This window comes from Rhinichthys klamathensis, unplaced genomic scaffold (assembly GCF_029890125.1).
Source record: "Rhinichthys klamathensis goyatoka isolate OS25496 unplaced genomic scaffold, OSU_Roscu_1.1 h1tg000272l_1, whole genome shotgun sequence".
NCBI classification, from domain to species: Eukaryota; Metazoa; Chordata; class Actinopteri; order Cypriniformes; family Leuciscidae; genus Rhinichthys; species Rhinichthys klamathensis.
In genome coordinates this window covers 1,097,611-1,113,738 of record NW_026606792.1, presented here as the reverse complement: position 1 = coordinate 1,113,738, position 16,128 = coordinate 1,097,611, and the positions used below count along the sequence as shown (strand labels likewise).

Below are 16,128 nucleotides of genomic sequence, written 5' to 3'. Positions count from 1 at the left end.
AATAAAGGGGTTGTAACGTGGTGCGGTGAAGGAAGATAGGAGGCTGGATCCAAACGCAGTTTACACGCTTTATTTAAACAAACTATAACTCAAACAGAGACTCAGAACGTGGAACAAGAATCTTTACACTGGGAAACCAACACTCACGTTAATCCTGAAACATATAACAACTCACAAAGACAGGGCAGAAACACAGGGCTTAAATAATCAAGTACAAACAAACTAACAGGATAACAAGGGGGCGTGGGAAAATCAGAAACACCTGGGAAAACTAATGAACAAGACAGGGAACCAAAGAACATGACAGGACACAAACCCACATCGTGACAGGGGTAACAACCAGGAGAATAAAAAAATTATTTATAAGTATTATAGAAATAAGGGGTACTTATTCTACTATTATGATATAACAATCTTACATTTGGGAGCAATTTAGCAAGAACATATACTGCGTACCTTTTTGAAATAATGGTGAACCACATTCTGTAAAAGCTTTTTAAAAATTACAGGGTACATATCTATGCATTTATAATGTAATCTTTTTAACAAAAGTGCACTGAAAATGAAAACTATTGCAACGTTTGCTTAAATATTGGGGAAAGACACTCTTGTTTCATGTAGTTACAGGGTAACAATAAAAATGCATGCACACAATCTTATATCACTGACTCGGAAACCTTTATTTATTATACAAGCACCACTTACCCTGTAACCACATGAAACCAGATATATTTCCCAGTATTTAAAAAAAATGCAATAGTCTTAGCTTTTCTTGCCTTGAAACATGTAAGCCAAAACTTAAACATCTGCACTTTTGCGATAAAAAAAAAAGTATAAATGCATAGATATGTACCCTGTGATTTAAAAAAAGCCTATACAATATGTATTGGTACACAATTATTTCAAAAAGGTACGCAGTGTGTGTTCTCGCTAAATTGCTCCCAAATGTAAGATTGTTGTATCATAATAGTAGAATAAGTTCCCCTTAGTTCTATAATACTTACAGTTTAAATATTGTTTTAAATCTCCTGGTTGTTACCCCTTTATTCCCCAAACTTTACATATTGTTCCCTTATACTTACATGTAAGTACTTTATAGGTACACTATAATTACTGAAAGTTACTCTGTAAATTCCTCTTAATTACACAGTACTTTCCGGGCTGTAATCTAAAGCGTTACCCACTAATTCACTAAATGTACTTACTAGTTGCAGTTAGGGTTAAAGGGTTACTGTCACTTTTATGTTCAGTTTGTTTTCATTAGTCACATGTTTTCTTTTGTTCAGTTTTCCCAACACTCTTTTTTTACCATGGTCACCTGTAATTTGGTTCAGCTGTGTTTTATTAATCATCCTCATTTGTGTTTGCTATATAAGTTGGTCCCTCACATCTCTGTCCGATCACCGTTACGTTAAGTTGTGTGTCCTATCAGTTGTCTGCCTGCTTAAGGAATTATAAAATTTTGAGTGTTTTGATCTTGATCTGTCTTCGTCTTCCTGCCTGAACACGAGTGTGACAGTCAATATAAAAAAAATTACACAATGTTTAAAAAAACGAAAGAAAAAAACAACGTTTTTTAGACCCACAGGGATGAGTTGGGTCTTTCTCGTACAGCTGAAAATCATTTCATGCCAGGTGAGGAAATGACAAAATCCACCTATAACACATTTAGTGGTCTTTCTCTAAAAAGGAACAGAATGCCTTGCGTTCACTATAAAAGCGAGGTTGATTCTGACTTTTACGGCTATATCCTGCTTCACTACATTCACTTCAATAGCTGACAGGAACAATTACTGTATCACAACAGTTCATGAACAGATTATGCCAGATCTAGATGGAAAATCAAGCAGAGTGGGAAAATAACTCTGCGAAGGGAAGCCAGAAACAATTACAAAAGAAACCCATATAGCATCTATTGCTATTTGTACTTAGTGAAATTAAGACAGACATAACAATATTTGTACTGTAATTTTACTATTGTTCTGCAAAATAAAACTAATACATATCTATTATAATACAATTTATTCTAAAACTATATTTAATAATACATATCCCAGCATATCGGGGCAGTGTAATAAATGTAATACTATTGTACTGTAATAAAATCAATAATAAATGTCTTATCTATATCTGTCTTTTAATGAACAAAACAGCTTTTGCAATAGCGTAAAGAAAAAAACATTACAAACCACAAAGTTTTTTATTGTGTTTGATAACATTTCTTGGATTTGTTGGATCTTGAATTTAATGCACTAAATGCATCTTGACTGTGGATTTATTTATTAATTTTTAACACTGCTGATTCTGTCTGTTAATCGTCACTGTTTGATACTTCCCCCACAGGATATTTAACATCATTAGTCCTTGTAAAAGTATGGGAAATGAGAATGCTGTATCATCTTGGTTGGATAAAGTGTTAGATTTTGATTATTTAGCAATAAATCAATTATATTTGTGAAAACACTTAGCTGATGCAGCAAATGTGTTACTGATTGCCTATTTTTTTTTCTAAAAGCTTTGTCATCTTTTTTTTCAGCTGAGACCTTATACAATTATACCATCCTTAACTTACATTTTACAGTAAACAGTGTGTGTGTATGTGTGTGTGTAAATTAGTTTAAAGCAAGGACAGAGGAAATATAGGGAAATATGTGAGAAATGTCTGACAGGATTATATGGATCTATAAAGCACTCAACCAAATGTCCACTTGCAGGTAATCTCTGTAGCTTGACTCTGCTGACAGCACAACTCTCTGGAATTATTGTAATGCATCATTGATGAGATGGCTAGACCTTTAACAATGTTTGCTGAATTGAGAAGAATACCAACCAAACATAAAAAAATACACTGTGTGCCACCACTATATATATATACATACTGCACACACACACATACACTACTACAGATTGTCTTTTGTCATATCTATAGGAAAAGCTGTCACAAAATATTACAGTATATTACAGTAAATTACCTTAAACATTACCTTGGTATAGACAAAGCATTACTGATTCTTACTTACCCTTCATAGTAGCCAAGTCTGGACTGGGCAACAGCGGCACGGACAGAAGGAAAAACAGATACACGACTGACAGCCCATTGTACCTCAGTGATATTGCTGTGGGGAGAAAAATAATACCGTATAAGTAAAGGAAAAAGTATAAGAGACTTAAGAATACATGGGTTATCATTTGGCATCATTATTCTATGTTTTTTCTGCTACCATGCTTTTTTAGTGGCAAAATTCTAGAAATAATTTCCCAGATGCAAGTTATTTATCGGCAAGAGCATATTTTAACCAAACATGAAAGGAAACGGCATGCAATGTGGTATTTTATTAATATACTTTCTCTTTGAAAATATTTGTTCAAATTATGAACAAAAAATATATATTCTTTCGAAATGTTAAATTAATTTAACTTACACACTTGAGTAATAATATTCCATACATTTATTGTAACACCAAATACACTGGTGCAAGATTTTCAATTCAAGTCGTTTTGTTTGAGGAACATCTTGGTAACGCCATCGCACAGCAATGCTTTATAAGTAGGGGTGTAACGGTACACAAAAATCACGGTTCGGTACGTACCTCGGTTTTAAAGTCACGGTTCGGTACGTTTTCGATACAGCAAAAAGTAAGAAATGCCAGAGAAATTTCCTATTTGTTAAAAGAAAAAATATTTTTTAAATAAGTGTGAGTTTTCCTACATCTTGAAACTTTCAGGTTTATAAATGGGTGTCATCTTTGAAGGATGAACAAATAATGTTTTGGTCATCACATTAAAAATAACATTTAAATATATGAAGAGTTCAGATGCAAAAGCCTTTTGAAATTTTCTTTATTTTTATCAAGCTTGTATATTTAAGTTCAGTAATTTCACTTAAATGGCAATGAAGATTACCTATTAATTGTCATTTGAGTGAAATTACTGAACTTAAATATACAAGCTTCATAAAAATGATCATTCTAGAAGAAAATTTCAAATGGCACTTAGAGGCTTTTGCATCTTAACTCTCCATATATTTATTTATATAATATTTGAGTTTTGAAGTGCTGGAAAAAGATGTGTGAAGTACTTGAAAGCATTTCACTATTCTAGCCAAACTGGTTACAGTTAGTGTTACTATATTAAATCCATGGTGAATGTTGGTCTGTGGACGTAAAGTATTACTAACTTAGTTAATTCACGGCACAATATTTCTCCTGGTGTCCACGTCAGCGCTGTTTGATCTAATAGAGATCTACGGTTAATAACGGAGAAATGTGAATGCTTCTCACTAGATCTCGCAGCGATGTTATTACTTCATTGGCGAATTCAAATGTTTTCTTTACTGGATCTCTTAGCGCTGTGTTGTGACAGTGTCGCTTGATCAAGATCGGCTCGCGCTGCACAGATGTTGCTGGTCCGAACTCCGAACTGATAAAGCACATAATGAGTAGCGCAGTTTCGTTCCGCTTTCTTTACGTTTGCCATTTGATGTTGCGCAACGTTGTGGTGGCCGCGCCAGCGCGAATTTTGTCGGTAGGAAAAATGGTCCAAGGAATCGTTCGGTTTGAATGCGTACCGAACCGGAAGCCTCGAACCGAAACGGTTCAATACGAATACATGTACCGTTACACCCCTATTTATAAGGATGCATGTGTAACTGCTATTTACTTGAATGTGGAAAGACCAAAGCCTGATTTAAAGACCAATTATATTTCAGCATTATTGAAATATCTACAACATTTAAAAAACACTTTTCAGGCTGGTCCAGTTAATGTGGAATTAACTCTAGAAAAAAGTTTAGACTTCTACCACAAGATGTCCATGGACTTATTCAGTCAGACATTTTTAATACACACACCGGTTTGGAAAATATGTGAGAAAAATAATTTTACTAAATGCTAGAATACACTACAAGGCTCTACACTACAAGTCAAGTCACCTTTATTTATATAGCGCTCTTATCAAAACAGATTGTTTCAAAGCAGCTTTACAGTGATAACAGGAAAACGATCAATGATGCAAACAGTTCATTTCGGCAGCTCTAAAAGAGAATAGTGTCATCGTCCAGCTCAGTTCAGTTCTCACACAGAAGAGTCAGTCAGATCAATAATACTGTTGAATATTTAGTGTCCCCAACTAAGCAAGTCACGTTGGACTTCAAGGCATTGAACACTTGCCGATTTTGTAAATGGTTACAGAGAAAACCTGGGCATCATACACTAAATGACTGAGGATTACACATTACCGGATTTTCAAAATATTCCCAACACAACAAACTTACACAGAAACACGAACCTCGTTGCCCAATGAAACAAACATACACTCATGGGCATAAAAAAATAGCCAAAACTGGCAAAATATTTAATGGTCTTAACCATAACCACAAATCAATGGTCAGGAAATTAGCAAGAATTATATACAAATACTAGATAAAGTAACTTAGTCTGGAATAGTCTTGCAGACAGCTTTTTACAGAAAGAAGAATCAGTGTTAATGGCTTCAAACAGTTCACAAGTAGCTGAAAAATGCCTCCCGGTTCGTTTGAGTTCAATTTGAGACCAAATATTCACTATATGGGTCAAATCTGGACTCTTGACAGGCCAGAAAATGAGCCAGATGGACTTGTTCTCAATCCAATTCTTGGTTGTCTTTCCAGTGTGGGCAGGAGCAAAAACAACATCTGATCATTCCTCTTTAGGTAACGAGTCTTTCTGCAATATTCCCCTGTACCTCTAAGCATTAAATGACTTGTCACAGTGAAGCAGCTCTCATATCCCAGCAGCTGAAAAGTCTCCCCACACAATGACAGCTCTTCCTCCATGCTTCTCTGTGGTATAAATGCATTTATTATTACATTTCTCCGACGATTTTCGAAGACACTGCTCTGGAGCATCACCATGCAACTCGTGTTTCATTTTGATTCATCACTTCACACACAACTTCCCATATTCAGCCAAAAACTTCATTCTGTCTTTGATGTTTTTCTGAGACAGAAGATAAAAAATTGGATTCTGTGCCTATCAACTCAGACTGGCACAGACCTTCGGCAACTATCCTTTACTCATCAGTAAAAATCTTAAAAATCTAAGTAGTCGTCGTGTAGTAATAAAATGATCATTTTGTTTGTTTGTATTATAACAAAATGGAAAAGTCTCTTCAAGTAATTTTAGAGGGGTCATGACATAAAAAAAAATATATTTGTTTTTATTTTAGAATTCAAGAGATAAATTCAGTCCTCATCATAACACAGAAACTGCGCTCGTTAACATTGCAAATGACTTCTAACCAAGGCTGCATCTCTATACTAGTTTTACTTTATTGTAGTGCTGCGTTCGACACTATAGATCATAAAATACTCTTTGATCGATCACAAAATTACACCGGTTTTCAGGGACAGGCATTAAGCTGGTTTAGATCATACCTATCAGACCGTTACCATTTTGTCTTTTGAAACGGGGAAAAATCTAAGATAATGTCAGTAAATAATGGAGTGCCGCAAGGGTCGGTGTTAAGCCCTCTGCTATTCTCAAAATATGTGCTGCCACTGGGTAAAATTACAAGAAAACATGGAATTAGCTTCTACTGTTATAGCAAAGATACTCATTTATCCAAGTTGACAGAGCGTGTTAAAGATATAAAATATTGGATGAGCAGTAATTGTGTTATAAGAGTGTTATATTAGACAGCAAAATCATATTTCAGATGTTACAAAAACAGCCTTCTTCCACCTCAGAAACATCGCTAAGCTCCGAAACATGCTCTCTTGTTTCTAGTATATGCATTTATGACCTCCAAAATGCAGCTGCTAGAGTTCTTACTAGGTCAAGAAAATATGATCACATAACACCAATTTTATCTACCTGATGTTACCTATTAAGTTCCCTATTGATTACAAAGTATTGCTACTGATCTATAAGGCCCTAAACGGTTTAGCTCCAGTGTATTTAACTAATCTTCTATCGCCTAACAATCCATCACGCTCTTTAAGGTCACACAACTCTGGGCTTCTGGGAGTACCTAGAATATCTAAGTCCACTAAAGGAGGGAGAGCGTTCTCACATTTGGCTCCTAAACTCTGGAATAGCCTTCCTGATAATGTTCAGGGCTCAGACTCACTCTCCCAGTTTAAATCTAGATTAAATACCCATCTCTTTAGCAAAGCATTCACATAATGCATCTCATAACCTTGTACTCCAGTTATATCAGATAAATTCTCACACAAGTTCAGAGCCCTTGACTTAGAGACTTTGGAGGGAGTAGGGCACTTGTGTGTCATAATGAAGTCATTTGGAAAGTACTTGGCGAAGGAAGCTATGAATACCACATCATTTCCCCATTAGCTTCACATGGAATGTGTCCACGACAAAGCTAGGCAGCGACTTGTCACCCTGCGTCACATGACCATAAACAATTAAATTACTTTTTACGATAACAGACTTGTGGAGGGGCCCTTCGTTCAGTTGTTCACTTTCGCCCCTACAAATGGCCTCCCCTTCTCGATAGTGCCCTTCAAGAGGAGTTCGCCCCAAATGCAAATTATTATCTTTGCTTGAAAAGTCATGAATAATTTGATCCATTCAATGTTTAATGTCTGTAAATACATGATTGACATCATTTCTTTTTTTTTTTTTTTTTTGCTTCCGATTAAATTACTTTTCCTAATTTAAGGGGTACAACTCGGTTAACACAAAATCAACATCATGATATTTTTTCAAAGTCCGGTAAACATTTTGTAGCATCTTTTGTAGCATCTTTGGAGTCAATTTCACCCCAAGCACTTTTAGCTGTATACAACTTAAGAAATGTCAAAATTTTACACACATTTATTTTGGTTGTTTTGAATTATATTGAGGTCACTATAACATACTAAATGCCTGAGTGAGTCTGAGACAGGTGATAATATTGAGAAAGATCTTGATTATTAGGTATCCTCCTCAGATGAGAAGTGTTGATCCTCCTGTTGTCTCTCAACCACCAGAAGACACATTACCTTCCAAAAATGGAAAGTTATTATGGTCCTGCTCCCCACTTGAACGTCAGGGTAGCCTTAGTTCTGCTAATGTCATCAAAATGGTCCTAGGGCCCACCAGATATGATGTCAGCCATGTGCAAGATCTACAAGTGAGATTTTCATTACACCATCAATTGAAAATGATATACTTATGGATATAATGACAAACTTAGAGGGGAGGCGTGTGTATGGGGACAGCTGGAAAGACTTTTGGATTGGTCATTTTGGCTATGCCTGAAATATGCAGGTGTACACAGGTGAATCCCCTGGCGAAGCACCTGAAAAAATCAGGTCATGAATGTGGTACTAGACATGGCTGAGGGACTGAATGGACATAAAATAACATGATATTTTTTTTCACATCATATGCCCTGGGTGAGGAACTGCTAAAAAGGAAGGTTACCGTGTTGAGGACAGTGAGAACAAATGAGCCAGAGCTTCCCTCTGAGGTTCTTGCGATGAAGAACAGGAAGGTAACATCTTTAATGTTTGCCTTCACTGAAGAAGCCACTGTCATCTCCTATTGCCCCAAGAAAGGGAAAAATGTCCTGCGAATGAGTATTATGTACAAAGATGCTGTTCTGAGAACCAGATAGGGCTATTTAAGTAGTCAACCAAGACACAAAAATTACCTGACACAAAGATAAAAAAAATGAAAAAAATCATATTCTGGAGGTTTAAATTTCTTGGGTCCAATTGACCCCAGTGTGGGGAAAGTGCTATCAGATTTGAGGGTATCAGGAGGGTTAAGTGAATGTAAATCGGTGAAAAGAAAATGCATATGTAACAGTATGTTGGATACATGTCGCTCTTAAAGTGACAGCAGCCTAATAAACCTACTGCTGTCTTTGTCCTCAATGTTAATCTAACAACAAAAAGAAAATAACCCACTGCACTAAAAAGAACCGGTCGAACCAGTTCACCGAATCGAACTGAATTGTTCAAAACACTTCGCGTCTTGAGTCAGCGTTGATCCACAAGTTACTAAAGTTACTCACATTTGGAGATGCCTGACAGTCCCTCTGACTCGAAATAAACCAATATCCCAGAGTATATGTTACCGTATGTATATGAACCGAGAACTGTTTCTTTCGGACACGTTGGATACGGAGAACCGATGAGCTGGAGATACTGCGCATGCGTGATAGCACCGTCTCTAAACTGAACTTTCTTTCACACAACTGATGCTGTGCTGATACATGAGCACGGGGGAACCGAGGACTTGAGGGGGCGAATTTGGCGAAATGTAAGTTTATTTAATAACAAATAAAATTGATGAAGACCAGTTTATTCACTTTATATCATTAAGAGATGTAAAACATCCGCGTTTGCACATCGCCTGTAGGGTTCATTTGCAAAACTTAAATGTAAGAAACTTATCCAAGATGATTATGACGATGATTACTAATAATTAACTGAAGTAATGATTACAAATGCCTTTATCTGAATGTATTTTTATCCGCTGGGATGATAGAATTGGCGTCATTACGTGAGGACATAAAAGAACTGGTGAATCGGTTCATTGAAACGAACGGACTTCCCATCACTATTGTTTTGTCTCAAGATGCAAACCAGTAATGTTTTTTTCTAAGGCACTTTTATAAAAGCCACTAATTTTCCTAATTGAACTAAGGCCTAATCCTGGCTGAATCTAAACCCTGTCTGTAAAACCAGGCCTTTGATTACTATTAAATCAGATAAGGTTAAATGATAGAAACCATTATAACTTGGCTAGTAGACCAAAGTAACTGGTTAAGAGATCGACATTGTTACATAAACATAGTATTGGGAAACTTGTCAATGCACACCAAATGTGATTTCATGCAAACTAAATGCATTTCTAAAAAGCCAAGCTGATGTTGAATTTTTATTTCGGGCACTGTCACTTTGCCTTTCTGCTTTCAACTCTTAAACTCGAGGTTCATTTGTTGTCAAGCTACTTTGCCACATTCCAATGCATTTAGTAGCCTGACACATAAACACACTTAATGCCAATCCAACAATACAAGACAGAGTATAATGGGAAACCAACAAACACATGGTACAGTGTGTGATACAGACGCAAAAGTATCGGAGGAGTTAAGAACATGAACTATCCTATAGTAGATACTGTTTGAAAATATTGAATTGCTCTAAGGCCGAGGTGCCCAATCCTGTTCCTGGAGATCTACCTTCCTGTAAAGCTCAGCTCTAAACCTCATCAAACACACCTGAAGCAGGCCATGTCCACACTAATACGTTTTCGTTAGAAAACTTATATTTTTTTCTCCGGTTTGGCCTTCCGTCCTAACACAGTCTCATCCCAAGATGTCATCTGTCTGACGCTTTTGACCATACGTCAACATCCGACGTTTTAGGGTACCCTTTAACATCAGTTAGATGACGATCCTAGGGCGTCATCTAACTGACGCTTTACCTTTAGTGTCAGTTAGATGACGCGGGTAGGTTTAGGTCTGGGGTAGGGTTAGGATTAGATAGCATCATCTAACTGACGTTAAAGGGTACCCTTAAACGTCGGATGTTGACGTAAGGTCAAAAGCGTCAGACAGATGACGTCTTGGGATGAGACTGGGCTGTCCGTCCACACTGAGACGGCGTTTTAAGTCAATGCTTTTGGAATACGCTCTCCAAAGCGGAAAATTTGAAAACGCCGTTTTCGCGTTGTAGTGTGGACTGTGAAGCCGGAGGTATTTGAAAACGATGACGTAAGTTTAGTCATGTGATCGATGTTGTACCAATACATATTCATGTTTACCGGTATTGTGCCTGTTATGTGCTATTCACTTTTACACTGTTGCTAAAATATGTTACTTTGCACACTCTTCATATCACAGTCCTGCAAAGATGACAGAAAATGTACTCACATCTGCTGTCCTGCAGCACTACAGGAGAGTTGCGTTTCTGACCAAACATGTCGAGTGCGACCTGGACGCATCAGTGATGGTGAGATATTTTGCTAAATAAAATTATCCTGTTAGAAGAATTGCGCGATAACTTTATTATTTTATTTTTCCATCTGTACCATCTCAGTGAGCTTTTGTGAGGTTTCACGCATGCGCAGTAAGGTGAATTTAGAAGTTCCTCATCCACACTGAAATGTCGGAAAACGCCTGAAAACGCTAGTGTGGACGGAGAATGTTTTTAAACGAAAACGCCGTTTTCAAATGTATCCGGATTAATGTGGACATATAGCCGCAGTCAATTGAGATCTTCAGGAGCACTTGATAATTACACACAGGTGTGTTGAGCAGGATTGAAGGTAAAGGGCTAAATGGTATCTGGCCGGATATGTGGGATCCATCAGAATTAATGTTCTTTTTCCCAGAAGGCATGACTCATAGATGTCAGCAATGGTGGGAAGATCCTAATATGCCACTAATCTGACTCCTCTGCTGAGCTGTGGACTCACCAAACCTCCGTGACTGAGAACGTTGACATGCTTTCCATCACGCTCTATAAAAGCTGAACATACAACAAACATTTTAAGCTGTCTTAAGAAGAAAAGCCTATGATGGTACTAAGGTTATCCTTCCATTAAAAAAGATGCAGAGATAATTGTCCAAAGAAACTTGAAGCTATGTATGCGTTCAATATCCTGAGCATTGATGGTTAATTTACGGATATGACGAATGATGGAAGTAGGTTTCCCACATCCGAAAGTCTCTAAAATATAAATAAATTATTTTAGGCCTAACGTAAAGACCAATTCTGCCTCTCAGTTGTCAATTGAAGAATGACTGAACTACCAGCTCCTGGCTAGTGAGAGTAAAGGAAAAGCCAGCTTTGTTTTCTTTTGTTTTTAAGGATTATTTTAAAAACAGGACAACTGTCCTCAGTCTTCCCGTTCAAGAAGGTGGACAAGGAATGTAAGACGATTGCAGGTTGTTCAGCGCCATTTATATCATTAACATCATGGCTAGATGGACTTCAGTGCTGTCTTATATAAGACTGGACATCTTGTAAGGGAGTAGATAGAAAGATATTTACCATGTCTTTAAGGAGAATTAGCTGGACTAACTCTAGTTATAATAATGCTGTGGATGTTTTGGCAATTGTTCAAGAGAATGGAAAAGAACAGGTCTGTTATTCATTATGTCATTCATTTATTTATTTTTAAATATGTAAGTAGTAAATTGTCTTGCTAACTTTGGAAATTGAGCTGTAATGCCTGGCAGAACCACTGATTTTAGTCATTCCACCCGGAGTCATGAAACCTTTTAATTTCCTGAGTATTGGTGTACACCACGTTTTCACAACTTGCATTATACTTCTGTTTCAATAATCAGAGTTAATGGCACACAAATTTTCTGCCGCTTTGATTATGCAAATAAACTGCAGCTTATAAGCTTTACTTTGACCGGGAGCCGGCAGGCCTTGGGTAGTTAAGTGACTCGCAATTCTTATTTCCTGGTCTGTTATTTTTGTGTTTTATTTTTTATTACACAAACATAAGGTTAACAAACATGAACTAGAAAAAACATTTTATCTTGATTTAAATATTTTCCCGCCAGCGTTTTTGGTAATTTTCTCAAAACGTTCATGGCACCCAGAATATTTTGGTGTATGCCTACATCTATCATGCAATATATCAAAAGAAAGAACAGAACCTCTGCTTTTAAACAGAAAAAATCTATATTCTAGCTTCATGCATTCCTTTTTTTTATCAATATGGGTAAGTTTCATTTAAAAAAAAGCAACATTTTGAGCAAAAAGCCGAGAAAAACATGTTTTTGTCAAAGACTACATCCAGATGGGATTCAGAACGATGAAACCTCCAAAGCTTCTCAGTCCTGTAGCTCGTCCTGGGTTGACATATCATTCAGTAACATTAGGCAGTTTTGATTGATGCTGTTTAATAATGTTGATGATCGCGTTATTTTACATATGCATATGACATCGCTAGTTTCTGCTTCTTCTTCGCCTGTGTTTTGATCAGGAGATTCAGCAGTCTTTCAGAAGATGTGTAACAGCGCCCCCTACTGTATAACAGTGAAAACACAGAAAGCCGGAATTTTCCGTCAATGGCAGGGAAAGAGTTAATGGAGGTATAGCCAATGACGACATGTGGCTTTGAAAATTCAGTGATCGCGTTCAGCAATTCTTTACAGTTTTCCTTTCTTAAGTGAACTAAAGTACTTTGCAATGAAATAACTGAAGTAATTTATTTTCAGCAAACTACTCATTTTCTAATACTTTATATTTTTTCAGTACTTGTAATCAAGTGAATTATTTCTTAACTTCAAATTCAAATTTTATTTATATAGCAGATTTAAAAACAACTTTTCTGCCAAAAAAAATGCCAACAATTGACATGCTTATACACAAATACCCAATCACATTATCGTGCCTACAGTACACACACAATTACTCAAGGTCCCCTTCAAAAAACTGGTTAAAAAGATACGTTTTCACCTGAGAGCTAAAAACCTCTATAGATGGAGCCTGCCGAATACAGATTGAAGACTGTTCCACAATTTAGGAGCAACTATTGTAAAAGCTCGGTCACCATTTGACTTCTTCTCTGAACGAGGGACTGCCAACAACACATCCTAGCCGATGTATAAAATCCTAAAAGGTTACTGATATAAATTGGAGACATGTTGTGGAGAGCTTTAAACCCATCATCCAAGTGGATGCTGCACACTGGTGCTGGTTGAGGAGAGACCCCCTGATATGATTGTAAAGCGCTTTGGGTGTACAGTAGTACATTTGAAAGCGCTATATAAATGCCTCATTCATTCATTCATTCATTCAATAATAAAATCTTAAAATCAATCCTATACTGAACCGGCAGCCAATGAAGAGAGGATAACACGAGTAATGTGATCCCCTTCTTTAAGCCTGGCGTTCTGTACAAGCTGGAAACCAGATCAGTGTCGCTGTCAGATCCCTGCATGAGGGAGTTGCAGTAATCCAGTCTTGAGGTTATACAAGCATGAACAACAATCTCCACATTTATAAAAGTAAGACAGTAAGTTTTTTTTATATATATATATTTTTATAAAAGTAAGTTTCTTTGGTAACACTTTATAATAACTGTACGCTAATAATCATTAGTTAAGCATGAGTAAACAGTTAATTCATCATTTATAAAGCATTAATAGACATTAATAAGCAGTTTATAAATACAGCTATAAATGCTTTTTTCTTGATTTATAAGGCTCAGTTATCTTCTAAACAAAAAAAAAACACAACACAGTGATACAGAACATAGAAATATTTAACAGCCTTTAAATCTCCTTTATAAATGCTTTACAAGGCATAACTAGTCCTCACTTTAGATGAGCTCACAAACATAGTTAACTGACCACTACTAAATGCTTTATAACTACCTGAATTACAGTAGAAATACATGTTAATAAAGCATTTATTAACACACTAAATAACTATCACTATATGTCTGAATAATAAGATGTATGAATGTACATTTCAATAGTTTATTAAACATTTACTCACACTTTCTCAGTAATCTTATGAACCACTGACAACTCTTAAATAACTGGTTTATAAATAATGCAATACTTCATTTAGAAATGATAAATTGAGCATTAATAAAGTATGAAAATACAATTATTAAACACATTATAGATATGCTTTTAAATCAAGAATAAAGCATTTACAGCTGTATTTATAAACTGCTTATTATGTATATGCTTTATAAATGATGAATTAACTGTTTACTAATGCGTAACTAATGATTATTAGCGTGCAGTTATTATAAAGTGTTACCGTTTCTGGGTAACCTAGAAATCTGTCTAAGTTGATAACTACGTTTTACAACAGATTTGATCTGTTTATCAAAGCTGAGGGATTATTTCATCCAGATTCCTTCACCATTATTCCTAGGGGAGCAATAGTACTAGCTATCTCATCTTTCATATCCAATATTCTTTAATGTATTTACATACTCTTCCATATTTACTCTTTTAGAAGGTAGTAATGTTATAAGTTATTTCCACATCTTTCCAGCCAATGCTGGCATGAAGTTCATAGCTGAAGTCACACAGTCATTAGAAGAGCCTTCTTTTCTCGCTTTCTGCAACCTATATTGGCATGTTTTAAATTATTCATATTCAAAGTTTAAGAAAATCCACCTACAAGTTTTTTAATGTTTAATAAAAACATTCTAATTGTGATTGATTTTCTGTCAATCGAGCAGCTCTAATGCTTGGTATGCAAAAACTAAATGTTACGCACTAGTGTAAAAAAAATGGCAGATGCTATTTACATATCTTAAAAGTGGTAAATACCGTTTTTCTAGAACATAATACCGACTTCCAGTTATTGGTCTATACCGAAATGCAGAAGAATTACCATAAAATATTCCTGCTGTGCAGAGACATTTCCACCTTTCTACCTGCACATTAACATGAACGTATTCCCTCAGATTTTGTATAGACAGCAGAATATTTGCCTCTACTCCCGTTTGACCAAGAATGGGCTTCATTTTTATTTACATTATTACATAAAGATTTTTTGGACAAGCCAACTGTTTTCAAACTATCTACAAGACAGCTTTAACTTACCAGTCAGAAGTAAAACAGGCAGAAGTAAATGAAATAAAGTCCCAACTATGACATCTCGTGGCATTTCACCCAGACTCTGTGCTCTCATGATGGAGTTGTGCTGTGACTGCACTGACAGCACATTAAATCACATCATCTTCAGGAAGTCAACACCCACCCACACACACACACACACATGAGCAATTATAAAAACATAAAGTCAAAGTGATAGAAAGCTGTAGATGTTTAACTTAACTGCAGATGCTCATTTACACACAAGTTTTAACCTACATACAACACACACACACACACACACACACATATATATATATATATATATATATGAATACATATATGAATAAATCATTCCGATGTCACTGTAATCCAGACTGCACTGAATTTTAATGGTCTGGAGTTTTTCCTTAAGACATTAATATTTTTGTGGTGAAATATTAATGAATCAATAAAAACAGTATCTTCTCCTTTATAGGAGCATTAGTACAGAGGTAAATTTGAAGAGCATATTGAATTCCTGCAAGATGTAAAGAAGAGGAAAAGTCAGGCAAAGGTGGTCAGTGGGGAATATCATGAGACTTTTACCATGTGGTGATACCATTTACA

At 36.1% G+C, this 16,128-nt stretch overlaps 1 protein-coding gene across 1 annotated transcript in view; it reads right to left on the bottom strand.

Annotated features, from left to right (window-relative positions):
• The window catches only part of si:dkey-11f4.7 (piezo-type mechanosensitive ion channel component 2), a 107,423-nt gene extending 91,798 nt beyond the window's left edge, over positions 1–15,625 (bottom strand). Inside the window, 2 exon segments of the mRNA XM_056268453.1 lie at positions 3,021–3,116; positions 15,529–15,625. Of these exon segments, the coding sequence (XP_056124428.1) occupies positions 3,021–3,116; positions 15,529–15,616 (184 nt within the window). The 5' untranslated portion in view covers positions 15,617–15,625.
• Positions 15,626–16,128: the final 503 nt, after the last annotated feature.